General features: G+C 46.3%; 2 protein-coding genes across 5 annotated transcripts; one reads left to right on the top strand and one right to left on the bottom strand.

Moving 5' to 3' along the window:
• Window positions 1-727: 727 nt before the first annotated feature.
• LOC310821100 (uncharacterized protein) lies at window positions 728-10,267 on the bottom strand. Of its 3 annotated transcripts, none has more exons than XM_083692980.1 (12): window positions 10,040-10,267; window positions 7,384-7,457; window positions 6,845-6,942; window positions 6,636-6,764; window positions 6,248-6,359; window positions 5,987-6,050; window positions 5,775-5,821; window positions 4,955-5,139; window positions 4,478-4,600; window positions 3,927-4,273; window positions 1,359-1,470; window positions 728-1,134 (listed from the first exon to the last, which is right to left on the bottom strand). In XM_083692980.1, exons 1-11 carry the CDS (start codon window positions 10,084-10,086, stop codon window positions 1,410-1,412), a joined length of 1,287 nt encoding a protein of 428 aa, XP_083549106.1. In that variant the 5' UTR covers window positions 10,087-10,267; the 3' UTR covers window positions 728-1,134; window positions 1,359-1,409. The 3 variants fall into 3 exon arrangements, with proteins under 3 accessions (XP_083549106.1, XP_083549107.1, XP_083549108.1); XM_083692981.1 differs by having other exon boundaries at window positions 5,987-6,047; XM_083692982.1 differs by lacking the exon at window positions 5,987-6,050 and having other exon boundaries at window positions 729-1,134; window positions 10,040-10,092.
• A 1,272-nt stretch (window positions 10,268-11,539) lies between these two features.
• Window positions 11,540-17,533, top strand: znf330 (zinc finger protein 330). Of its 2 annotated transcripts, none has more exons than XM_083692711.1 (10): window positions 11,540-11,580; window positions 12,136-12,279; window positions 12,489-12,508; window positions 12,684-12,754; window positions 13,024-13,100; window positions 13,901-14,027; window positions 14,312-14,416; window positions 15,917-15,963; window positions 16,353-16,470; window positions 16,965-17,533. In XM_083692711.1, exons 2-10 carry the CDS (start codon window positions 12,160-12,162, stop codon window positions 17,249-17,251), a joined length of 972 nt encoding a protein of 323 aa, XP_083548837.1. In that variant the 5' UTR covers window positions 11,540-11,580; window positions 12,136-12,159; the 3' UTR covers window positions 17,252-17,533. The 2 variants fall into 2 exon arrangements, with proteins under 2 accessions (XP_083548837.1, XP_083548838.1); XM_083692712.1 differs by having other exon boundaries at window positions 11,569-11,580; window positions 12,140-12,279.
• The last annotated feature ends 6,037 nt before the right edge of the window (window positions 17,534-23,570 follow it).

The raw sequence follows: 23,570 nt of genomic DNA, 5'->3' as shown, positions 1-23,570 counted from the left end.
ATATGGAATTATGTAGTAAACAAAAACTGTGTCCAAACGTTTGACTGGTACTGTACGTTTCAACTTTATAACGTGCAGAGAGGTCTTGAGTTGCTTGTATCCAACATTTTCTGATACTCATTATACTTTATAAAATATTAATACTTAAAAGTGCACATTTTAACAGAGGTCTATGGTGACCAAAAGATTTTTTGTAACTCCAAAAAGTCTTACTGGTTGTACAGAGTTGAAAAATAAACTTAACTGGGAATTTAGCAATTTACAGGACGTTCGCGGCGGCCATTGCTTGGTAACCAGTTGTTGATGAACAAGAAATTAGTTTTATAAGTTGATTTACGCAAATGTTTTAAAAGTAACACTTATAAATGCAATACCTCATGTTGCTTATAGTCCTACAAATGCATTTTCACTGATAAAAACAAGCATTTGGAAGATAGCTAATAGGCTACACAAGTGCTAGAGGAAAATGTCCTCGCAGCTAGCTTATGTATGTTTCTTATGTGTCTAGCTGGCTATCTCTGTCTTTTACAAATAGAATAACTACATATGATGCCACCATTCAATCTCATCTACAAATATAGATAGCTATGTAACTAGCAATACAGGAATACCTCTTGTCTTGGCCTCATCCGTTCGGCAGCCACCAGATCCGGCATCGTCTGACCCTTGGCCAGAAGCACCCTCACCATCTCTGACACATCCTTGCCTAGATAATTATGGACACATCAGGGTCAAATCTGACCAGTTGTCTCTTTTGTGCATGTATTTTTTTTTATTAAAGGGCAAGAACATACAACACGTGACAAACATCTCTCCCCCCCTCCAACTCAATTGCTGCCACAGCTTCACCTGTAGAGGGCGACACAGACCCACAGATTTGGGGCACAGAACTGACCATTGATTTACAGCAGTAGTAGTTACAGGTCATGCACATGTACAGTTAAGGCAAATCAGCCATCACATCAAAATTTGATTAGACTAGTTTAAATGAAAGTTTGCTGAATAAACAAGGTTGGTCTTTGTTCACTGCGAATCTTCTGCCGTAGATTGAAGACCCATCTCTTCAGGCTACATCTTAATGGTCCCTCCTAAAGATCTCTTCATCCCCACTACCCCCCTGTACAAGTTTATCTCCTGTTAATACAAAAAAATAAAAATAAAAATAATAAATAATAAATAAATAAATAATCCTTCTTCTAGCATTGTGACTGCCTATGGCCCCTGGTCCGAGCATTGATTACTTTATCTTATGATGACTGATGGATAGATTCACTTACTTAAACAGATGTATTTGTTGTAAGTTGCTTTGGATAAAGGCGTCTGCTAAATGCCGTAAATGTAACGTAAATGTCCCTGACCTTTTCCTCTGGAACAGACTCCACGGTGGAGGGTCCATACAGGTGGCACTTTCACAGTACATCTATATAGGTCAGCGGTTCCACTTGGTCTTCATCTTCACTAAACCTCCAGCTGAGAACACAGGGGATCAACATGACTTTAAAGGGTTAGTTCAATATTTTTCAACAAAAAAACAATGGGAGTTATTAAGGAACACAAAAAAAGTCTAACATTTGTGGCTAAATCACCTCAAACTAACTTTCAACTTAGTCAGAGAGTTAATTTGAAGTGACTGTGGCCACAAATGTCTTTTTTTCAATCACTTCCATTGTTGAATCACTTCCACCGGTTGCTGAAGTTAGCTGAAGTTAGGAGTGGTTATCCTCCTGAGACCCAGCAATTCATTTTTTTCTCTGCGGCCATCCATGCCACAATGTTAATTCCTGCTGTACCTTTAAGACACAGGTGTCAAACTCATTCCATGGAGGGCGAGTGTCTACAGGTTTTTGCTCTTCCCATCTACTTGATTGATGAATTAAGGTCACTAATTAGTATGGAACTCCCCTCACCTGGTTGACAAGGTCTTAATTGAAAGGAAAAACCAAAAGCCTGCTGACACTCGGCCCTCCATGGAATGAGTTTGACACCTGTGCTTTAAGAGGACATTCAGGGATTTTCAATGATATCACATGTGTGGGAGTGTGGCCATGCCAATTGTATCTTCCTGATTGTTCAAAATGGCTGCCATCACATTCTATGGAAAGAAAACAGGTAAGTGTGTAATTATATTTTTTGTGAGTTTGATATTCAGATCATTTCTAGGAAGTAACTATCTCAGGAGTAGTTTGGTGAGTTTTCAGTCCAGTGTAATCATTGTTTCACAAATATGTTAACTATGTTTTTCACCTGTTTTACAATATTGCAGGAGAAAAGCTCATTGATTAGGGAAGAGAATGTTGAACAGAGTCATTTTGGGAGACTCAGACAGAGACTTGTCAGATGATGAGGATCCAGAGGCAGTGAGTAAGGCGGTGGGGGTTGCCCCGGGCGTTATTCGGGTCGGGCTGTGATTTTTTCCCTTGAGCTGGGGGGGGGGTGTCCTGTGGTACTGGTCAGGTTGGGGCTGGGTCAGCCTAGGTGAGCAGTCTTAGCCCCCTCGATGCAGGCGTGCCACTGTGTTGGTTTGGGCCGGGGGGCTGACAGCTGCTGTCAGGGTAGACTCCGGGTTCTTTCTCCTGTTCTGTGGCAAGCGAGCTCTACTGGTGCCGTGCCCTGGGTTGGCCGGGGCTATTGGTCCTCCCAATGCGAGCATGCGGCTCAGGGTTGCATGGGTTGGGATGGTTGTGGTGCTGGCCCTGGGCGATCATGGGATCCTGCTTCTTTTATTGGCCTCGGGGTTCCTCCTCCCCCTCCTCCTCCTCCTCCTCCTCCTCCTCCTCCCAGGGCTCTTATGGACTCGAGGCTTGGACCGGCAGAGTCTGCTAATGTTAACCGTCTGGTTGTTGCTGCCCAGGCTGGGGACGGTGGTTATTACCCTGGCTGGTTGTTGCTGCCCAGGCTGGGGATGGGTGGTTATTACCCTGGCTGGTTGTTGCTGCCCAGGCTGGGGACGGTGGTTATTGCCCTGGGTGGTTATTACCCTGGGCGGTTGCTGCCCAGGCTGAGGACGGTGGTTGTTGCCCTGGGCAGTTGCTGCCCAGGCTGGGGACGGTGGTTGTTGCCCTTTGTGGTTATTGCCCTTTGTGGTTATTGCCCTGGCTGGTTGTTGCTGCCCAGGCTGGAACGGTGGTTGTTGTCCCAGGTGGTTATTGCCCTGGGTGGTGAACGGTGGTTGTTGCCATGGGCGTTTTCCAGGCTCTGGCTCAGCCTGGGTGACTGCTGTTGGCACCACTGAGTTGGTCCAGGTTGCTGGGTCTGTCTGGCTGATTTTGGGTCCTTCCTCCCGTTCAGTGGCGTTGCAGGGGGTCAGGTCGGCTGGGGTCTCTGCTGTAGGTCCTCCCAGTCCAGGAGTGAGGCTCAGGGAGATTATCCTTACAGCTCAGTTGTAAAATCGAGCATATTTACTATCAACATGAGTCGTAATGTCCACTACAGTGCACATACAATAAGTAATACATAAAAAATCCTTTGTAACATGTTTTCTTTCTTATGTTTCTTATGTGATAATTATGATTTTATAATAAATGTTTTCTGGGTCTCAGGAGGCTATTTAAACATCTCTGAACCGTGGATTACAGTTTCCACGTGGCCCATAGACTTCTTTCAAGGTAAGAACCATCTGATGTAAGTAGAAAAATACCTTACCAGTATCTAGAACTACAAAACAAGACCTTGTTAGACTGCTGAGCTAAAGCCTATGTGTTAGCTTGGGGAGATTAGCACTGTTGCAGATGTTACATTACTATTGGACGCCCTTCTACAATCCTCTCTTAATTTTAGTTTTTATCGGTTGAACTTCTACAGCTGTAACATTTTTATTAACTTCCTTTGTTTTGTAAATTGCATTTGTGTATGAAATGTGCTTTATAGATAAAGTCTGATTGATTGACTGATTGATAGGCCAGACATTACAGTTAGTGTGATCTTACGCGGAGCTGAGCAGGGCCTTCTCGTCAATCATGTGGCCTCTGAAGATGTTTATAGCTTTGGAGATGTCCATCTGACCCTGGTACCTCTCCAGGAGAACTCTGTACGTGTCTGACTGGTCTTGCAGGCTCTCACTCCACCACTGGAGGTACATTCTGAGGGCGGGGCTGGGGCTGACGCTGGCGCTGGGGATTCTAGCCCTCATTACTATCCTCTCTGCCAGGTGTGGCCTCAGCCAAGCCCGGGGCAGGAGGGCCACCACCCAGTAGATGGGCTCCTCCTTCACCACGTCATGGAAGCTCTGGAGGGCCTGGCGGACAGCTGGGGAAGGCTGGGGGCTGGATAGGTTCTACAGGAGAGAGAGACAGGTGTTAAGGTTCCTGTTACTGCCAGGATGCTACAGGTGAGAGAGAGAGAGACAGGTGTTAGTTACAGTTTACAATAGTAATTGACTTGCTACAACCACACATACATGCACGCACACATGCGCGCGCACACACACACACACACACACACACATGCACACACGCACACACACACACAAATGCCTTACCGTGGACTTCTGGTAGAGTGTGTGTGTGTTCTGGTATTGTGCATGTGCGATCAGGTAGTGTGTGTGTGTGTCCTGGATGAACTGTTTGATGTCTGGAGAACACCGTACATTCCTGCTCAGATCCTGGGGAACAGGGATGACATGGTTCAGTTGGTGGGCAACTGACGGGATTCAAACCACAAGCCACAAGAAGGCCTTAGCCCACTAAACTAAAGCCTATTTCAGGTGTTCAGGTCTAAGGCAAGGTTAATCAATCAATCAGTCAATCATCAGTCAGACTTTATTTGTGTAGCACATTTCATAGGCTACACCAATTTAATACATGTTTCCAAATGTTACCCACCACACAAGCGTTTTTCCAAACCACCTCCGCTACACGTGGCTCCTAACCCTAACTCCAGAATGGAAATTCACACACAGGCCAAATCTTCACCTAACCAGGGAAAACTCTGGGCCCTCAGAATGGAGCACACTCACCTCCAGCATCTGAGCAAGCCTGCCCAGGTAGAGCGCCTCCTGGAGGCAATAGGCAGCATAGTGCTCAGCAGGGAGAGTGGCCGTGTCCAGCCCTCTGAGGAAGGCTGTGTGCAGGGCCTCATCGGCCACAGTCTCACTGGTCTGCAACAGCAGGTTGTACACACTCACACCGTCCCTCAGTCGCACTGGAGGAGGGGGAGATATAGGTAAGACTGACAGACAAACAGACAGATGATGGATGGATGGACAAACAGGTAGACAGGTAGATAGACAGTTCGGTAGAAAGACAGGTAGACAGATGTGACAGTATGTACAGTAAGTTACGTGAAGCATTTTTTCTTCTTTTGGCTCTACACTCCAAAAGTTTGGATTTTAACAATCAAACAATTACTATGAGGTTAAAGTAGAAATTGATGGTATTTGTGTACACATTGGTTTCACCATTCAGAAATTACAACACTTTTTATTCATAGTGTCCCTATTTTAGGGTACCCAAAAGTAATGGGAAAATTGGCTTGACAGGTGTTTCTGGTTAGTCAGGTGTGGTGTGTTCCGTCACATCATTTGTGCAGACATAGGAGAGCTGTCAATGTCTAGTATTGATTGTAGGCGTTGCATTTGTTTTTGGAGCTTGCTATTGGTGTCTGTCAACATGAGGACCAAAGCGATGAAAGTCAAGGAAGCCATTATTAGCCTGAAAAATCAGAAACAGCCAAAACCTGAGGCTTGTTTGATTTCAAATACAAACTTTTCGAGTGTCGAGCCAAAAGAAGAAAAAATGCTTCACTGTCCCATGATTTCCGCAGGGCCCTGTAGATACCTCTCTCCTGTGCCCTCTCAGTCTTAGGATAGGCGCCCTGGGTGGAACTACAGGAGACAGAGAAGAACAGACATAAGCTACAAGACTCTAGTTGGTAGGTACGGTTAGAACCTTGCCTGGCCCTTCTAGAACACACACAGAACCTCCCCTGAACCTTCTAGAACACACACAGAACCTCACCTGAACCTTCTAGAACACACACAGAACCTCACCTGAACCTTCTAGAACACACATAGAACCTCAGCTCCGCACAGGGAGCATCATTTAATCCTCCTGCTGAATAAGAATAGAACCAATTATAGTTAAAAATTTACTCTGTAGGCTAATGTGCTGGGGATGGAGGGAGGGAGGGAGGGAGGAAGAGTGAGGGTGGGTCGTAGACACTCTTAGCCAGGGAGCACGCATCTCAATCCCTTCATACCTACCTCCCTGGACTGAGCTGACTGTAGCTGATCTTTACATGAGTTGTGTACCTGCAGGGTTCATCTCCATACAAGCCCCTCCCTCTCCTGCCTGGGTGGCCTTCTGATTGGGCCAGCTGGAGTAGCCAAATGCCGACCCGTCGCTCCACAACCACTCCCCCTCCTGGTCCAGGACAGACATGACCAGTTATTCAGACAGACAGACAGACAGACAGGCAGGCAGACAGACAGACAGGCTTACCTGTTTACCTGGGTTAGGGTTAGTGTTTACCTGGGTTAGGGTTAGTGTTTACCTGGGTTAGTGTTTACCTGGGTTAGGGTTAGTGTTTACCTGGGTTAGTGTTTACCTGGGTTAGTGTTTACCTGGGTTAGGGTTCGTGTTTACCTGGGTTAGTGTTTACCTGGGTTAGTGTTTACCTGGGTTAGGGTTCGTGTTTACCTGGGTTAGTGTGTATCCTCCTATCCAGACAGGGCGGTGGGTGTGTCTCCTCACCAGCTCCTGGACAAACAGCTGCTCGACAGGGTTGTGGAGAGACGCCAGGTTCCCCCCTCGCTGGGAGCAGTAGGACTGGAGGGGGCAGACAGGACAACACACTCTGTTTCATCTACACTCTGTATCCACACACACACACACACACACACACACACCTCTGCGGAGCTCCAGGTCCCCCACACAGGGTAGAAGGTGAAGCAGCGTGCCCTGTACAGGTGCCAGCCGTCTGGGCATGGTGCCTCATCGGCGCCCCCTGTGGGAGAAGAACAGGACAAGCCACGTCAGACAGACAGCCATGTCAGATAGACAGCCACGTCAGACAGACAGCCATGTCAGTCACACACACAAGTCAGACAGACAGCCATGTCAGGCAGACAGCCACGTCAGACAGACAGCCACCTCAGACAGACAGCCATGTCAGATAGACAACCACGTCAGACAGATGGCCATGTCAGTCACACAGACACGTCAGACAGACAGCCACGTCAGACAGACAGCTCTGATATGGTTGAGAGTGAAGAAGAACCAGAATGAGTCTACTCCTGTGTTGGAACACTGAGATGTTGTTGAGAGATCTGAGTGTTTAATTTTGATTACCGCATATACTGTATGAGTGTGATCGAGTGTGTGTGTGTGTGTGTGTGTGAGAGAGAGAATGTGTGTGTGTGTGTGTGTGTGTGTGTGTGTCTTTTACCTGCAGTACTGAAAAGAGTAAGGAGAGCCCAGAGCAGTAGATGGCTGGTCTTTATGGCCATGCCTCCAACTTGTCTGCATGACACAGAACCAAACATTTTATCTAATACACAGACAACACAATACACATACAACTAAAAATGGCAAAACATAACATAGTTATTCTATGTTACAAAACGGCAACACAACATAGAACATATCAGAACCTGACATCACATGGCCAGTGCCACTGCCCTGAAGCAACTGACCAATGACAAGCAACTCTCCTAATTGGCCAATGATGTAGTAGATGCACTGATGCACCCCAGTACCCTGTAGTAAGGAAGAACAGGATAACATTTTTTTTATTTTTTTTATAGAATATAAATATATACAGTGGGGGAAATAATTATTTGATCCCCTGCTGATTTTGTTAGTTTGCCCGATTACAAAGAAATAAGCAGTCTATCATTTTTATGGTACTTTTATTTTAACAAATAGAGACAGAATATCAACAAAGAAGTCCAGACAAAACACATTATATAAAGTTATAAATTCATTTGCATTTGATCGAAGGAAATAAGTATTTGATCCCCAAGCAAAACCTGACTTAGTACTTGGTGGAGAAACCCTTGCTGGCAAGCACAGAAGTCAGACGTTTCTTATAGTTGGTCACCAGGTTTGCACACATCTCAGGAGGGATTTTGGTCCACTCCTCTTTACAGATCCTCTCCAAATCCTGAAGGTTTCAAGGCTTTTGCTTGGCAACTCGAAGCTTCAGCTCCCTCCACAAATTTTCTATAGGATTAAGGTCTGGAGACTAGCTAGGCCACTCCATGACCTTAGTGTGCTTCTTCTTGAGCCACTCCTTTGTTGCCTTGGCCGTATGTTTTGGGTCATTGTCATGCTGGAAGACCCATCCATGACCCATCCTCAGTGCTCTGGCTGAGGGAAGGAGGTTCTCGTCCAAGATCTTATGGTACATGGCCCCGTCCATTGGCCCCTCAATGCAGTGAAGTCATCCTGTACCCTTAGCAGAGAAACAACCCCAAAGCATAATGTTTCCACCTCCGTGTTTGACGGTGGGGATGGTGTTCTCATCTGACCACATCACCTTCTCCCAAGCCTTCTCTGAATCATTTAGGTGTTCATTGGCAAACTTCAGATGGGCCTGTACATGTGCCTTCTTGAGCAGGGGGACCTTGCGGGCACTGCAGGATTTCAATCCGTTACGGTGTAGTGTGTTACCAATGGTTTTCTTGGTGACTGTGGTCCCAGCTGCCTTGAGATCATTACCAAGCTCCTCCTGTGTAGTTCTGGGCTGATCCCTCACCCTTCTCATGATCATCCTTACCCCACGAGGCAAGATCTTGCATGGAGCTCCAGGCCGAGGGCGATTGATGGTTATTTTGTATTTCTTCCATTTTCTAATAATTGCACCAACAGTTGTCTCCTTCTCATCAAGCTTCTTGCTGATGGTCTTGTAGCCCATTCCAGCCTTGTGCAGGTCTACAACTCTTACCCTGATGTCCTTTGAATGTTCTTTGGTCTTGCCCATGGTGGTGGAGAGGTTGGAATGGAAGAGATTGATTCTATTGACAGGTGTCTTTTATACCCATAACAAGCAGAGATTAGGAGTACTTTTCCTAAAGTGACAGGACTAATCTGTGTGCCTCATGGGCATATAACCGGTCTGTATGAGCCAGAATTCCTGCTGGTTTGTAGGGGATCAAATACTTATTTCCTTCGATCAAATGCAAATGAATTTATAACTTTATATAATGTGTTTTTTCTGGACTTCTTTGTTGATATTCTGTCTCTATTGGTTAAAATAAAAGTACCATAAAAATTGGAGACCGCTCATTTCTTTGTAATCGGGCAAACTAACAAAATCAGCAGTTACTGGTACTGTGTGAGTGTGAGTGTGTGTGTGATATCATTGAAGCCATTGTACAACTCTGCCAAATGCCTACGCCTTTCGTAAACCTTACAGCACACATCTGCTAGGGTACAGTAAACCAGTCCTTTCAGTTTAGTTAGTCTCGTTGGTAATAATAATAATAATAAATAAGCAATGTCTGCATTCCACAGCAGGCATAATTTAAGGAGCATAGTCTGGTGGCGTCATGTTAGATTGATATTAGAGTCTTTGACCATCTTCATATTATATAAATGTTAAACAACATTTGTATCTCAAACACTAAAGATAAAGTGTGTAAAATGCAGCATGTTGCCCTAATAGCAGATGCCACAGTAAAGGGTTGTTGAAGGCAGAGAGGGAAACTTACCTGGCGCCAACAGACCACACCCTACTCTGACAGCAACCAGGAAACCATGAGATAATATATGGTTGTTGTCATGGAGAACGTGCACCGCTTAGACAGGCACAGGGTAACCATTTGCATGTGCATTATTCAAAAGGGAGTTTTGCAAACTGGAGCCCACACACACACAGTGCCTTCGGAAAGAATTCAGTCCCCTTCACTTTTTCCACATTTTGTTGTGCTATAGACTCAATTTAAAACGGATTAAATTTCAGTACATTTATTAAAATTGAAAGACAGAAATACCTCATGTACAAATACAAAGAGTTATACAGAGTTCTGGTTTTCCTGACGTGTGTGTGTGTGTGTGTGAGTGTGAGAGTGTGAGTGTGAGAAAGAGAAATACATGCTGACCTGTGTGTTGTTTTAACAGCTCTCCTGTTTCTCCTGTGCCCAGGCATGATAGGATGACGCAGACAGACAGTCTAGAGTCCCTTATATAGCAGTTCTGAGGTGGAGACTCAAATAAAAGACCCAATGTGATTGGATCTTCCTTGAACACAAAAGGCACAATACGCAGTCAAATATCCCCAGTCAAATATCCCTAATTACGGAACTAACAATTGCTCTGATCTTAACAGGTTTGACTGCTAGTGTAAAGTGAACCCTGTGTAATATGATAGGGGCAGCAGTGTTTACAAAGTGCACTCTGCTGATGTGGGATGTGCCTCTTGGTTTTGTAGGAAGAGTAGGGACAGAGCTGGTGCTGGAATGTTGCCTTACCGGCCTAGAGGTCCTTATAGCTGCACTGACAGGCTGGCGACCACACCTAACTGAGGTGTAGCCCAGTGCCAATGACTCCCAGCCCCACCTTATGTTCCATGGGATGGCCTCATCGTGATGTTTCCCCTCCTTGTTGTCATGGAGAGAGGTTTGAGGATCTTATCGATGGTTCTCCTCGGCACTGATATGGACTGCGATGACAGATATTGAGAACAGCACTGATATCAACACAATAATTCAGAGTGAGAAGTTTTATTGGAATTTACAGGTGACAAAAAATATCCACTCAATGTAATTCAGTCAGTCTGTATGGAACAACATGCAACGCCAAACATCGTAACGTTCAACAACAACAGCAATAGAATTTAATAAATATAACAAGCTCATAAAAACAATAATTCATTGTTTTTAATATAGATTAATATAGCAGCACGATTATGTGGAGGAAAAACCCTCCAAACATGAGTTCTTCTTGGTTAGTCACAATCTAGCTACATATTCTGATTACAGAATACTACATATTCTGTAATCAAGAAACCAACGTTAATTCTGAGCTCATTTTATTATGCCAAGTTGACAGAAACTTTTCAATACACCGAAATCATATGCACAGAGAGAGACACTCTACACACAGACACAGGGCATAGAACAATATATATATATATATATATGTGTGTGAAAGGTGTGCCCTCCTCCCCATGTGTCCAGAGGAATGGTTTACAGCATATGCTGGGACATGTTTTTCACCTCCACATCCTCAAACTCACACCACACCCACATATTCATTCCTGAAAGGTATGGCCATCTGCTGGTATGGTGATGATTCACTGTCTCCTGTATTCATGTCAGAAACACAGAGATGGAGCGAAAAGCCCTATTATTTCAACACATGACTGATAAATAAATTAGATTTAACCAAGCAAAATATTACAAATACAAAATTGATAAGACTTATCAAATCATGGTATGATATTGAAATTTTAGGAGAACACTGAAATCTTACTGTTATTATAAAATAACTAAAAACACGGCATAGGTCCGGAAATCAAGTAGGAACTGACGGGCTTAAATACATTTCAGGCCGGAATAGTATTCAGTAGAACAAAAACTGCTGGACAACTTCCTGTTACAGCTGAGCCACTGTCAGCAGAGGGTTGCTGCTTCATCTTCTGGTAAAATTTACTTATTTTGATGTTTAAATATGAAATAAACAGTCCTCGTTTGTTTTAGCATTGTGTCTCATTATTGTTGTAATGTTGTATTGCGTGTCATTGGCGCTTACTCTCGTATGTAATTCCTCCTAAATTAGCTGAATAGCACTAGCTTGCCAGCTAGCACGGTCATGTGTGATAACTTAGCTCACACTGTTGCACATCCCTAGCGGAAGGATTTTCCAGGTAAAGAAAATCAGGCGTTTTTACGTCCATGTTGCCATTTCAGAAGATTGAGGTCAGTTTATCCAGATGTCTGTTTTGAAGGCCAGTCATGTGGTCCTCTGTGGCTCAGCTGGTAGAGCATGGCGCTAACGACGCTTAGGACGGGGGTTCGTTACCCGCTGGGACCACATATACTAAAAAATGTATGCACTCACTGCAATGTAAGTCGCTTTGGATAAAAGCGTCAACTAAATAGCATATATTATTTATATTATTATATCCTTTAATGTGCTGAATTGCAATTGACTAATCCCACCTGGTACGTGTCTGTCTGTCTGCTTGATTGTCCAGCCAGCCTCCTCTGTGTCCTGAAAGATGCCCAAGAAGAAGACGGGCGCCCGTAAGAAGGCCGAGAGCCGCAAGGAGCGAGAGAAACAGAGTCGAGCCAACAGGGACCATGTTGACGTGGCAAAGCAACCCTGCAACCAGGCCATGGTATGAATCGGAACCAATGATGTGTATCATTAAATCCATATATGTATATGGGAATGTACGTGGTTGAAACCCCTATAATACAACGCTATTGTGGAGATGCCATCAAATGATTTGTGACCTGAGTAGCTGCATAATGCAAAACTGTTTGCATGCTATCCATGTCATATTTGGATATGAAAGTGACGATTCCGTACCTTGATGTTTTGCAGGAATGCGACAAATGTCAAAGGTATGCAACTTTCAATCTGTATCCTATTCATCAGTTGTGAATGCATTCATCATGATGACACCTGTCAATACATACAAATAAAAAAACGACCAATCTTCAGATGGAGGCTTTGATCCGTCAAATTGTATTCCCGTTTCAATGACCCCCCCCCCCCCCCCCCTCCTCCTCCTCAAAGACGACAGAAGAACAGGGCGTTCTGCTACTTCTGTGGCAGTGTGCAGAAGTTACCCATGTGTGCCCACTGTGGTGAGTGATCTTCGACCGGTTGTGTGTCATTAGGTTTCAAATACAATTTCCCTGAAGCTCTTTCCAACCCTGTGTAATGTCCTCTGTGGCTCAGTTGGTAGAGCATGGCGCTAACAACGCTTAGGATGTGGGTTAGATTCCCGCTGGGACCATATATACTGAAATGTGTGCACTCACTGCAATGTAAGTTGCTTTGGATAAAAGCGTCAGCTAAATGGCCTATATAATGTCAAGCTGTGGTGTGATTCTGTCTTGTTTTCCCTCTGAAGGCAAAACCAAATGCATGAAGTCATCAGACTGTGTCATTAGGCACCCGGGGATCCACAGCACTGGGATGGCCATGGTGGTAAGAGCTGAAGAAGATTTTTGACATATATATACATGTATATACAGTACATGTATATACAGTATATATGGGAAACATACAGTCAAAGGTTTGGACACCTTCTCATTCAATGGTTATTGATTTTTATTTTTTTATTTTTTAAATTATTTTCTACATTGTAGATTAATATTGAAGACATCAAAACTATGAAGGATCACATATGGAATTATGTAGTAAACAAAAAAGTGTTAAACAAACTAGAATATGTTTTATATTTTAGATTCTTCAAAGTAGCCACCTTTTGCTTTGATGACAGCTTTGCACACTCTTGGCAAGGTGTGTCCAAACTTTTGACTGGTACTGTATATATATATATATGTATGACATTGATATATACATGATAGTGCTCCATTTGCCCAACTATGTGTGGATAGCTGCAGTCATTGTTTTACCGTTGGTGGACTCCTGGTGATGGCACAGGGAGGGACCAAGGCTAGTCTTTTTCAAAGCTGGCTCGTGAAACGTGACCAACTAGCCCTCTGGGCCAGGAAGATTTGCGTGTTCCAGTTGAAAAAGAACAGCTATGTAGCTGTACATTTATGGGAAATAAAAACTGTGTAGTAGATCAGATATTCATCGAAATATTATTTATCTCCTTATTAAAAAAAGGTTAGTGCTTTAGCCGTTTTGGACAGAAGGCTAGTAGAGGTGACAGTGTACCAGCCCGGCTGGTCTGTACCCAATATCCTTAAATTCCATCCCTGTATCCTATCCTTAAATTCCATCCCTCTGTCATGAAATGCTCTTTTTTTACCACGAAGGGGGCGGTGTGTGACTTCTGTGAGGCCTGGGTCTGCCATGGTAGGAAGTGCCTGAGTACCCACGCCTGCGTATGTCCGCTCACTGATGCTGACTGCATCGAGTGTGAACGCTGTGTATGGGACCATGGTAAAGAATGAGATTTACTGTTAACTGTGCTTTCTACTGTGTACAATTGAATTAAGAACCGTTACAGTGCATTCGGAAAGTGTTCAGACCCCTTCACTTTTTCCACATTTTATTTATTCTTATTCTAAAATGGATTAAATTATTATTTTTTTCCCTCATCATTCCTCATCATCTACACACAATACCCCATAACATGTCAAAGTGAAAACCAGGTTTTTAGAAATGTTTGCTAATTTATTAAAAAATAAACTGAAAATGGTTCTCCTTTTTCCTGTCTGGAACAGGGGGAAGGGTGTACCGTTGCTCTTTCTGTCACAACTTCCTGTGCGAGGACGACCAGTTTGAGCACCAAGCCAGCTGCCAGGTCCTGGAGGCGGAGACTTACAAATGTGAGTCTCGTCATTGGTCTCTCTCACCTGTCACTCACCCACATTGTTGCAGTTGATTGGCACATCCTCATGACTGCTTTCACACCGTGACCTGTTGAAGGAAGTGCCTCGATGCATTGTTGTGTTGTCATGATCCCAACATTTTGACTTGAATTCATTCAATATGATACAAAATATAAGGTTATATTTGTCAATCTAGCCATAACATTTACATTTATGGCATTTAGCAGACGCCTTTATCCAAAGCGACTGACAACAATACATTTGTTTAGGTAAGTGAATCATCTATCCAACAGTCATCATAAGACAAAGTAATCCATGCTCACACCAGGGGCCATTGGCAGTTGTAATGCCAGTAGGCTATTTCTTTTATTTATTTCTTTTATTATTATTTTTTATTAGCAGGAGAGAACTTGTAGCGGGGGTGAAGAGGTCTCTGGGGTTGGGGTTAGGGTTAGTATAGGGGGGGGTAGTAAGGGTGAAGAGGTCTCTGGGGTTGGGGTTAGGGTTAGTATAGGGGGGGGTAGTGAGGGTGAAGAGGTCTCTGGGGTTGGGGTTAGGGTTAGTATAGGGGGGGGTAGTAAGGGTGAAGAGGTCTCTGGGGTTGGGGTTAGGGTTAGTATAGGGGGGGGTAGTGAGGGTGAAGAGGTCTCTGGGGTTGGGGTTAGGGTTAGTATAGGGGGGGGTAGTAAGGGTGAAGCGGTCTTCAGGAGGGACTGTTAAGATGTAGCCTGAAGATACAGGCCCAGGTCTTATCTCAATGACATTAGTATTCCACTCAGTTATGGTATGTAGATTTTAACCTAGTCTTGAGATTTCATTTTAAAATCTAACTCAATTCACAAGAAGAATATGTACAGAGATGGAACATCAGGCAAAGACACATGATCACAGGTCACCAGGAGAGGAGGAGACACTCGTTTTTTTTAGTGTTTCTTTTTTTAAACTCACTCGCTTGCTTGACTGAATATTTCATGACATTCTGAACTTAATTTCCACTTCTGGCACCGTGTTTATCAGCAATCTGAAGCCGGCCAGCACAAACACTTGCAGCTTCCATCCTTCTCTTTCCTACAATTTCCAATTGTATGGCGTTGTGTTTCCCAGCCACACAGACCAGTATCTCTGCTGAGCAGTTGTTTATACTGAAGAATAATGAACTTTTGGTGTGATCCAGTAACCTTTCCTCTATTTCAGGGTATCGTCATACTTTAGCAGAACCGATACATCGTGGAACACCAATGCAATGCATTTGGAAGAGCAACATGTGTTCCTCTCAAAGAGGCCGACACTGACGTTAGCGGAACTCCGACCCACTCTATCATTCACGCGTTCTTTTTTTCCCTCGCTCGTAAAATACCCTCTGACAGGTTAATGGCCACTACTGATGTCGCCACAGGAGGCAGAAGACCTTTGCGAACCATTGTGTTTTATTATGTTGTAAACTTGTTTATGCAGGGCTCTCCGTTCAATATAATTTCCCTTTTCCCTTTTAAACAGGTGTTTCCTGCAACAGACTGGGACAGAACTCCTGCCTGCGTTGCAAGGTACTTTGTCTCTACGTAATCCCACTGTTTTGTGAAACCATTTACCGTCTTAGGTCAGGCCACTGTTATGCACTGTGAAACACTAAGTGATAAAACTGTTTTTACAAAAAACAACAACTAAGAAAGGCTCTCTGATAGCAGTGTTGACTACCTTACCAGTGTCTCTGCTGAACAGTTGTTTAGACTAGAGAATGAGCCTATTATGATGCACAACTCTATCCAGTAGTCTGTCCTCTATTCCTCCCCCTCCTCAAAACACATTGGAAGAGAAGATCCAAGGTCCCCCGTCCCCCCTCTTTAGATCTTCTCCTCCAATGCTTTTTGAGAAGGAAGTGAAGAGTCGGTTGTGCCCTGCTAGCCCCCCCTCACCTCCTGTGTCTCTCTCCCAGGCTTGTTACTGTGACGACCATGTCAAGAGCAAAGTGTTTAAACAGGAGAAGGGAAAGAACCTGCCCTGCCCCAAGTGTGGCCATGAGACCCAGGAGACCAAAGACCTCAGCATGTCCAGTGAGTCACACACACTAACAATGGATTCTGTCCCTTATCTCCACCCTTTTCCTGAAGAATGCACTTGGGAGTGATGTAGAAGCCCAAGCTCGGGTCAATCCAAGACTGTTAAATATCTCCAGGGGAGTGCATGGTTGCAGACTTCAGGGAACTGGGATGGGGGAACTGGGATGGGTTTTGCACTGGATGCAACGTTTGTCAGGGTAACAACACGCATTGCTGGAAAAGTAAAATATCCTGGCAGACTTTGGAGGGTCATGAAACGATCATCTAAGATTACACAGTAAAAATACACAGCCTTTCCTGTTTTCTCTGCCATAATAACTCAAAGACTTGTCAGACTTCCAAAGTTCCTTTGCCCGAGTCTCTCGACGGTTGTTTTCAACCCTCAAAAGCGGCTCCCTCCACGTTCAAATCGTCTTTGATAGTCCTGCACGTGTGCTGACCCTGTGGCATCAGAACTCATGTCTGTGTTCATCTGTCCCCCCCTGCAGCCCGCTCCCACAAGTTTGGTCGGCAGACCGGCACTGACGAGGACTCCTACAGCTACGGGGGCTTTGGAGCGTCAGGATACGACTCGTACTGGAAGAATGTGGCCTCCTCAGGAGGAGGTGGAGACCAGGAGGAAGATGACGAGGATGAGGATGATGAGGATGAGGATGAGGATGATGAGGAAGACGACGACGACGATGATGAGGAAGAGGAGCGGGAAGTGGAAGTGGCAGGTTCCATGGCCAGCCTGGAGCTAGAAGGGACCCCTGTGGCTGCGGAGGCCAAATAAATCAAGTGTGCTGGTTCCCACCTCCCCTCTGTCCTCGCCCCACCTCCCCTCTGTCCTGGACCCACCTCCCCTCTGTCCTCGCCCCACCCACCTCCCCTCTGTCCTGGACCCACCTCCCCTCTGTCCTCGCCCCACCTCCCCTCTGTCCTCGCCCCACCTCCCCTCTGTCCTGGACCCACCTCCACTCTGTCCTGGACCCACCCACCTCCACTCTGTCCTGGACCCACCCACCTCCACTCTGTCCTGGACCCACCCACCTCCACTCTGTCCTGGACCCACCCACCTCCACTCTGTCCTCGCCCCACCCACCTCCCCTCTGTCCTGGACCCACCTCCCCTCTGTCCTCGACCCACCTCCCCTCTGTCCTGGACCCACCTCCCCTCTGTCCTCACCCCACCTCCCCTCTGTCCTGGACCCACCTCCACTCTGTCCTGGACCCACCCACCTCCCCTCTGTCCTCGCCCCACCCACCTCCCCTCTGTCCTGGACCCACCTCCACTCTGTCCTGGACCCACCTCCCCTCTGTCCTCACCCCACCTTCCCTCTGTCCTCACCCCACCCACCTCCCCTCTGTCCTCGCCCCACCCTCCTTCCCTCTGTCCTCGACCCTCCTTCCCTCTGTCCTCGCCCCACCTCCCCTCTGTCCTGGACCCACCTCCACTCTGTCCTGGACCCACCTCCCCTCTGTCCTCACCCCACCTCCCCTCTGTCCTCGCCCCACCCTCCTCCCCTCTGTCCTGGACCCACCTCCACTCTGTCCTGGACCCACCTCCCCTCTGTCCTCACCCCACCTCCCCTCTGTCCTCGCCCCACCCTCCTTCCCTCTGTCCTCGCCCCACCCTCCTTCCCTCTGTCCTCGCCCCACCCTCCTTCCCTCTCCCCTCTGTCCTCACCCCACCTCCCCTCTGTCCTGGACCCACCTCCACTCTGTCCTGGACCCACCCACCTCCCCTCTGTCCTCGCCCCACCCACCTCCCCTCTGTCCTGGACCCACCTCCACTCTGTCCTGGACCCACCTCCCCTCTGTCCTCACCCCACCTTCCCTCTGTCCTCACCCCACCCACCTCCCCTCTGTCCTCGCCCCACCCTCCTTCCCTCTGTCCTCGACCCTCCTTCCCTCTGTCCTCGCCCCACCTCCCCTCTGTCCTGGACCCACCTCCACTCTGTCCTGGACCCACCTCCCCTCTGTCCTCACCCCACCTCCCCTCTGTCCTCGCCCCACCCTCCTCCCCTCTGTCCTGGACCCACCTCCACTCTGTCCTGGACCCACCTCCCCTCTGTCCTCACCCCACCTCCCCTCTGTCCTCGCCCCACCCTCCTTCCCTCTGTCCTCGCCCCACCCTCCTTCCCTCTGTCCTCGCCCCACCCTCCTTCCCTCTGTCCTCGCCCCACCCTCCTTCCCTCTGTCCTCGCCCCACCCACCTCCCCTCTGTCCTCGACCCACCTCCACTCTGTCCTCGACCCACCTCCACTCTGTCCTGGACCCACCCACCTCCCCTCTGTCCTGGACCCACCTCCACTCTGTCCTGGACCCACCCACCTCCCCTCTGTCCTCGCCCCACCCACCTCCACTCTGTCCTCGCCCCACCCACCTCCCCTCTGTCCTCGCCCCACCCACCTCCCCTCTGTCCTCGCCCCACCCACCTCCCCTCTGTCCTCGCCCCACCCACCTCCCCTCTGTCCTCGCCCCACCCACCTCCCCTCTGTCCTCGCCCCACCTTCCCTCTGTCCTCACCCCACCCCACCCACCTTCCCTCTGTCCTCACCCCACCTTCCCTCTGTCCTCACCCCACCCTCCTCCCCTCTGTCCTCGCCCCACCCTCCTTCCCTCTGTCCTCGACCCACCTCCACTGGGGGGGGGGGGTTGAGTAGTGTGTGCAATGCATTACAGTACACTGTAACAGTTTACCACTCGCCGGATCTGTATTGAATTGATTAAATGTTTTCTGTACCTTGCAATTATTGTATGGACAATGACCGGCAGCATCATTTCCGTATGGTACAATGCTATATTTTAGGCAAACGTTAGTTACAGCCATTCACGGATCAGCGGTAAACCATCGTTTTAAGTTTTATGCGAATAAAGTAAGAAAGGCTCATGCAGGAAGTAACTTCGAGAACGGCGGTAAGATTTTCGCCCCTCTGCAGTTGGAGTATACATTTCATCATCAGGTTAGACGAAGCAGCGCACCTGGGCTTGCATGGTGACGGACAGGTGAGGAAAAGTGACTTGTCGTATCCGGGTGGACGGCCAATATTTGACCAGGTCTCTTTATCTCAACACCGACCTGGATGAAGAAAAGCTAAAGGTAAACAATACCTCCAAACGGGACGATGGATTGTGTATGTGATGAAATGTATACAACATGGCCATTTCTTTTCTGCTCGTGAGTTTCCCCAGAGTGCTTTGATATCTGAATATGATTTTGTGTATCTGCAATGCATTGTGCTCAGTCAAATTCATATCAATTGGAAAAGAAAAGAACAATAAAATGTTTTTAAAAGTAATGGTCTATTTTGTTAAAAAAAAACAACAACTATGGACTCAAATAAATATCCTTTGTTTTTGGGGAGTTTTACTCTAGTTAGACTATTATCATAAAAGTCACCATTGAAAGCTTGTGTAATGTGTTGCATGTCAGGGATTTCTGTTAAATTTGTATATACTGGTGTTGTCAGTATGTGCCTGAAGTGGCTTACTGGAACATGGGGTGAAAGGTCACCACCATTGTAAGGTTGGCTTGCAAGGTGAGGAGTGCGGACAAGGCTCGGACAAAAGTGTGTTGGGGGGGGGGATTTCAGGGATTGCCCGCACTTCCAAAACAGTACAGCAGTGATAATTTCTTCTGAAAAAGTCAACACTTTTGGAAAGTGTTGACTTGGCGTGGAATTTTGGAAGAGTAAACACACTTTTGTAGAGGAATTAACTATCTATTATTAACTATTATCACATGCACCTGTGTGTGTGTGGAGTGTGCATGAAGTAGATCAATGCCAGGATTTCCATCCACCACAGTGGCACTGCACCTATAGTTAGATTGACATCCCTCTAGTCTAACCCAATCAATCCATCCAATCTCGCCTTCAGCCAATGGGCTTCATCGGCAGGGCCAGTATAAAAGGACTGGGACACACCCCCAGCAAACCCTTTACCTATGCACTCCTTGCTGAAACCATGTGCATTTAGTTTTTGAGGTGTTTTTCCTGTGTCTCGTAAGTGCTTTTAGTTCTGCAAATTGTGATTTCCAGTGTTTGGTTTGACATTTTACTTTACCCATGTTAGTCAGCATTAGACTTGTTCGCTAACTTATCTGAGTAGTTGCTGACAATTTTACGAAAGTAACTCAACAAATGTAATAGCATCTAACTGCAAACAGAAAATCTGCATAAATTCACAACACTGTAGGCTGCGAACACTTCATAGTCATCCAAGAACCTAGGAACAAATGCCACATCTTGCTGCTTTTTGAGCAATTTATAATTGCAGAATTATGATGAAGACCATGCTTATGCCATGATGCTAAACCAAGATGGCCACCTTAGCCTTGACAAAATGGCCCCTGCATGTTCACGGTGCCATCTCGAAACCTTTATGACTTCTGCATTTTTTTCTCTCCCATATTGAAAGCTTAATATACTCAGTAATACATCAATGTACCGGCCTGCACTTTGCTGACACACTAACCCTTTGAGATATTCCAGAGCTTGTTTGACTTGTATGACTTGACAGTCCTGGGGTCAGTTTTCTGAAAGCTTTGTAGCGAATGCAATACTTTATCAGGCCTACTCTGTCCTAGATCAGCACAGTGTAATAATGTGACAATAACCTTCTCCCCCGTCACCCTAACCCCAGTCACGGCGAGGAGCTGTCCCGGTGTCAGGAGGAGGTGCGGAGGCTGCAGGGGGCGCTGGAGGACTGCAGCGGGGTCAGTGACCAGAGGCTGCAGCTGCAGGCTGAGAACATGCAGCTGCGCAGGGAGATGGATGAGCTGCGAAAGACCAGCCTGCTGATGCAGAGACGTGCCAAGCAGCAGGTATGGAGGGAGGGGGACAGGGGGGAGAGGAGAAGGGAGGGATAGAGAGGGACAGGGAGATGGGACAACTGTGCATGACCAGCCTGTTAGCCCAGAGATGCGTTTTACAACTGGTAGGATGGATGTACAGAGGGATGGATGTACAGAGGGATGGATGTACAGAGGGATGGATGTACAGAGGGATGGAGGGAGAGTGGGAGGGATTGGGAGTCAACAAGACGAACAAGTAGGAGTGAGTGGATTTAGTTTGCCTTTCTCATATAAAAAAAAAATATGGTCTAAGCTGGGGGTTGAGTAAGCTGGGTTCCAAGCTGAGTTGTTATGGTCCGATCCCATGGCATCAGGTTTATGAATCAAACATGTTAGACTAGGTTCAAGCAAAAGAAAGGAGGATGGAGGGAAGATGGAGGATGGAGGGAGGGCCAGCCTGAAGAAGCAGGGTGTAGATGTGCCAGACAGAGAGTAACTGACACACACACGTAGACGGATTTTGGTGGCACCAGCCTTGATTTCAACGTGTGTAACTATTTACAGTTGAATGAGCCTGGCTCACCATTTGTCAATTCCTTTGCGATTGTAATGTGTCTGAAAATTGCACCCTTGCCATTCCTTTGCGATTGTAATGTATCTCACACCTTGTCCTTTGTTGGGAATGATATTTAAGGAGAGGGACAGCAAGATGTTCTTTGAGTTTTGGGTTAGGCCCGCCACGGGCACCATTCTCCCGTGTTGTCCTTGATGCATGTTAACGTATGGTTAAAACTTAGTCATATGTTGCTTTGAAACTGTTAAATTGGTTATTTTGTTGATACTCTATTCTCATTTTCTGTTAAAGCAGCACAACATAATTGTGACCAGGTTATCATAGAGTTTACCATTAATGTCTAATGTTCACATGCATAGTTAGCAACAAGTACACTCGAGTCATGAGCAAAGCATTATCAATCATGAACTATCTTTTGGAGTCAGATATAACGTAATGTGAACTTGTGTTAGTTGGTCATGAGACCACTTGTGTTGAGTTTGTTCGATCATGTCCATAACTGTTAGAAGTAATAATTGAGGCAGGTTCAAGGCAGGTTGAATTCAAGGCAGGTTCAAGGCTACAAGTCTATCCCAAAACAGAGACATTTGGGCATGCGCCTACTTCAGTGTGTCTACAAGTGAGAACACAAAGCAGCACCTTTTTTACTGTCTCTGAATTGTATTGTATCTGAATTGTTTGAGATTAGATTTTCCCTAAATGGTGCATTAATGACAATAATGAGCAACCAGGGGAAAAGAGGGAAGGGGGGCGTAGAGATGTGGATGAGACTGGGGGAAAAAAGGGAAGCCTGAGGCTTTCTATTGATTTCTGAACTTGTTTTTCTTCCTTCCTCTGGTATCGTCTGTTGGGTTCAGGGGAGAACTAAATCGACAGAAGCAACGCTCTCAGGAACTGGAGATCCAGCTGGAGGCTGACCATGTAGAGGTGATTTTTACACTCTCCCACACACACACTCACTCTCCCACACACACACTCACTCTCCCACACACACACTCACTCTCCCACACACACACACACACACTCACTCTCCCACACACACACACACTCTCTCACTCTCCCACACACACACACAGGCACATTGATGACTGACAGAAAAAGTGCGTTGGTCTTATGAGATGACCGCTATAACCGACCTTAGCTGGTGTTTGTGATGATATGAGGTGTAAATATAGATATCATGAGGTGTAAATATCAATGTCTTGCTCTCTTTTGGGTCCAGTATGAGAGACTCTCCTGAGAGTATCAGGAGAAGAACAGTCGTCTACAGAGGCGCCTGACGCAGGCAGAACAGAGGGCAACCACGGCATCACAGCAGGTAAGGGTCCTCAGATGCTCAATGAGAGGCGCTCAGTGATGATGTCAGGTACCTGACTTAATGTCGGGGCTTATTATTTTTAATGTCACCTCGCCCCTGGAGTACTAACATCAGTCCCTATTCTATATGTCAGAGAATCACGTGTCCTACACAATACATTCCCATGTCAGCATTCTGTAAGGTCATATCGAGGATAAACATCATATCTTGAATAAACACTTTGATGTTGAGAGGATGTTGTGGCTTTGAATGTTTCCTAATTGTTCATAGACATTTTTTCTAAATGTCTTTCCTCATTATTCATTTATTTTCTTTCAGCTCAGCATACTGACATCACAGAGAAGGAAAACTGCGTCCATGGAGACAGTCCTGGGGTCAGTTTTCTGAAAGCTTTGTAGCGAATGCAATACTTTCAGGCCTACT

The sequence above is a fragment of the Argentina silus genome (genome assembly GCF_951799395.1).
Source record: "Argentina silus genome assembly, chromosome: 21".
NCBI lineage: Eukaryota > Metazoa > Chordata > Actinopteri > Argentiniformes > Argentinidae > Argentina > Argentina silus.
Note: the sequence above shows the minus strand (reverse complement) of the source record. Positions and strands in the feature narration are given on the sequence as shown.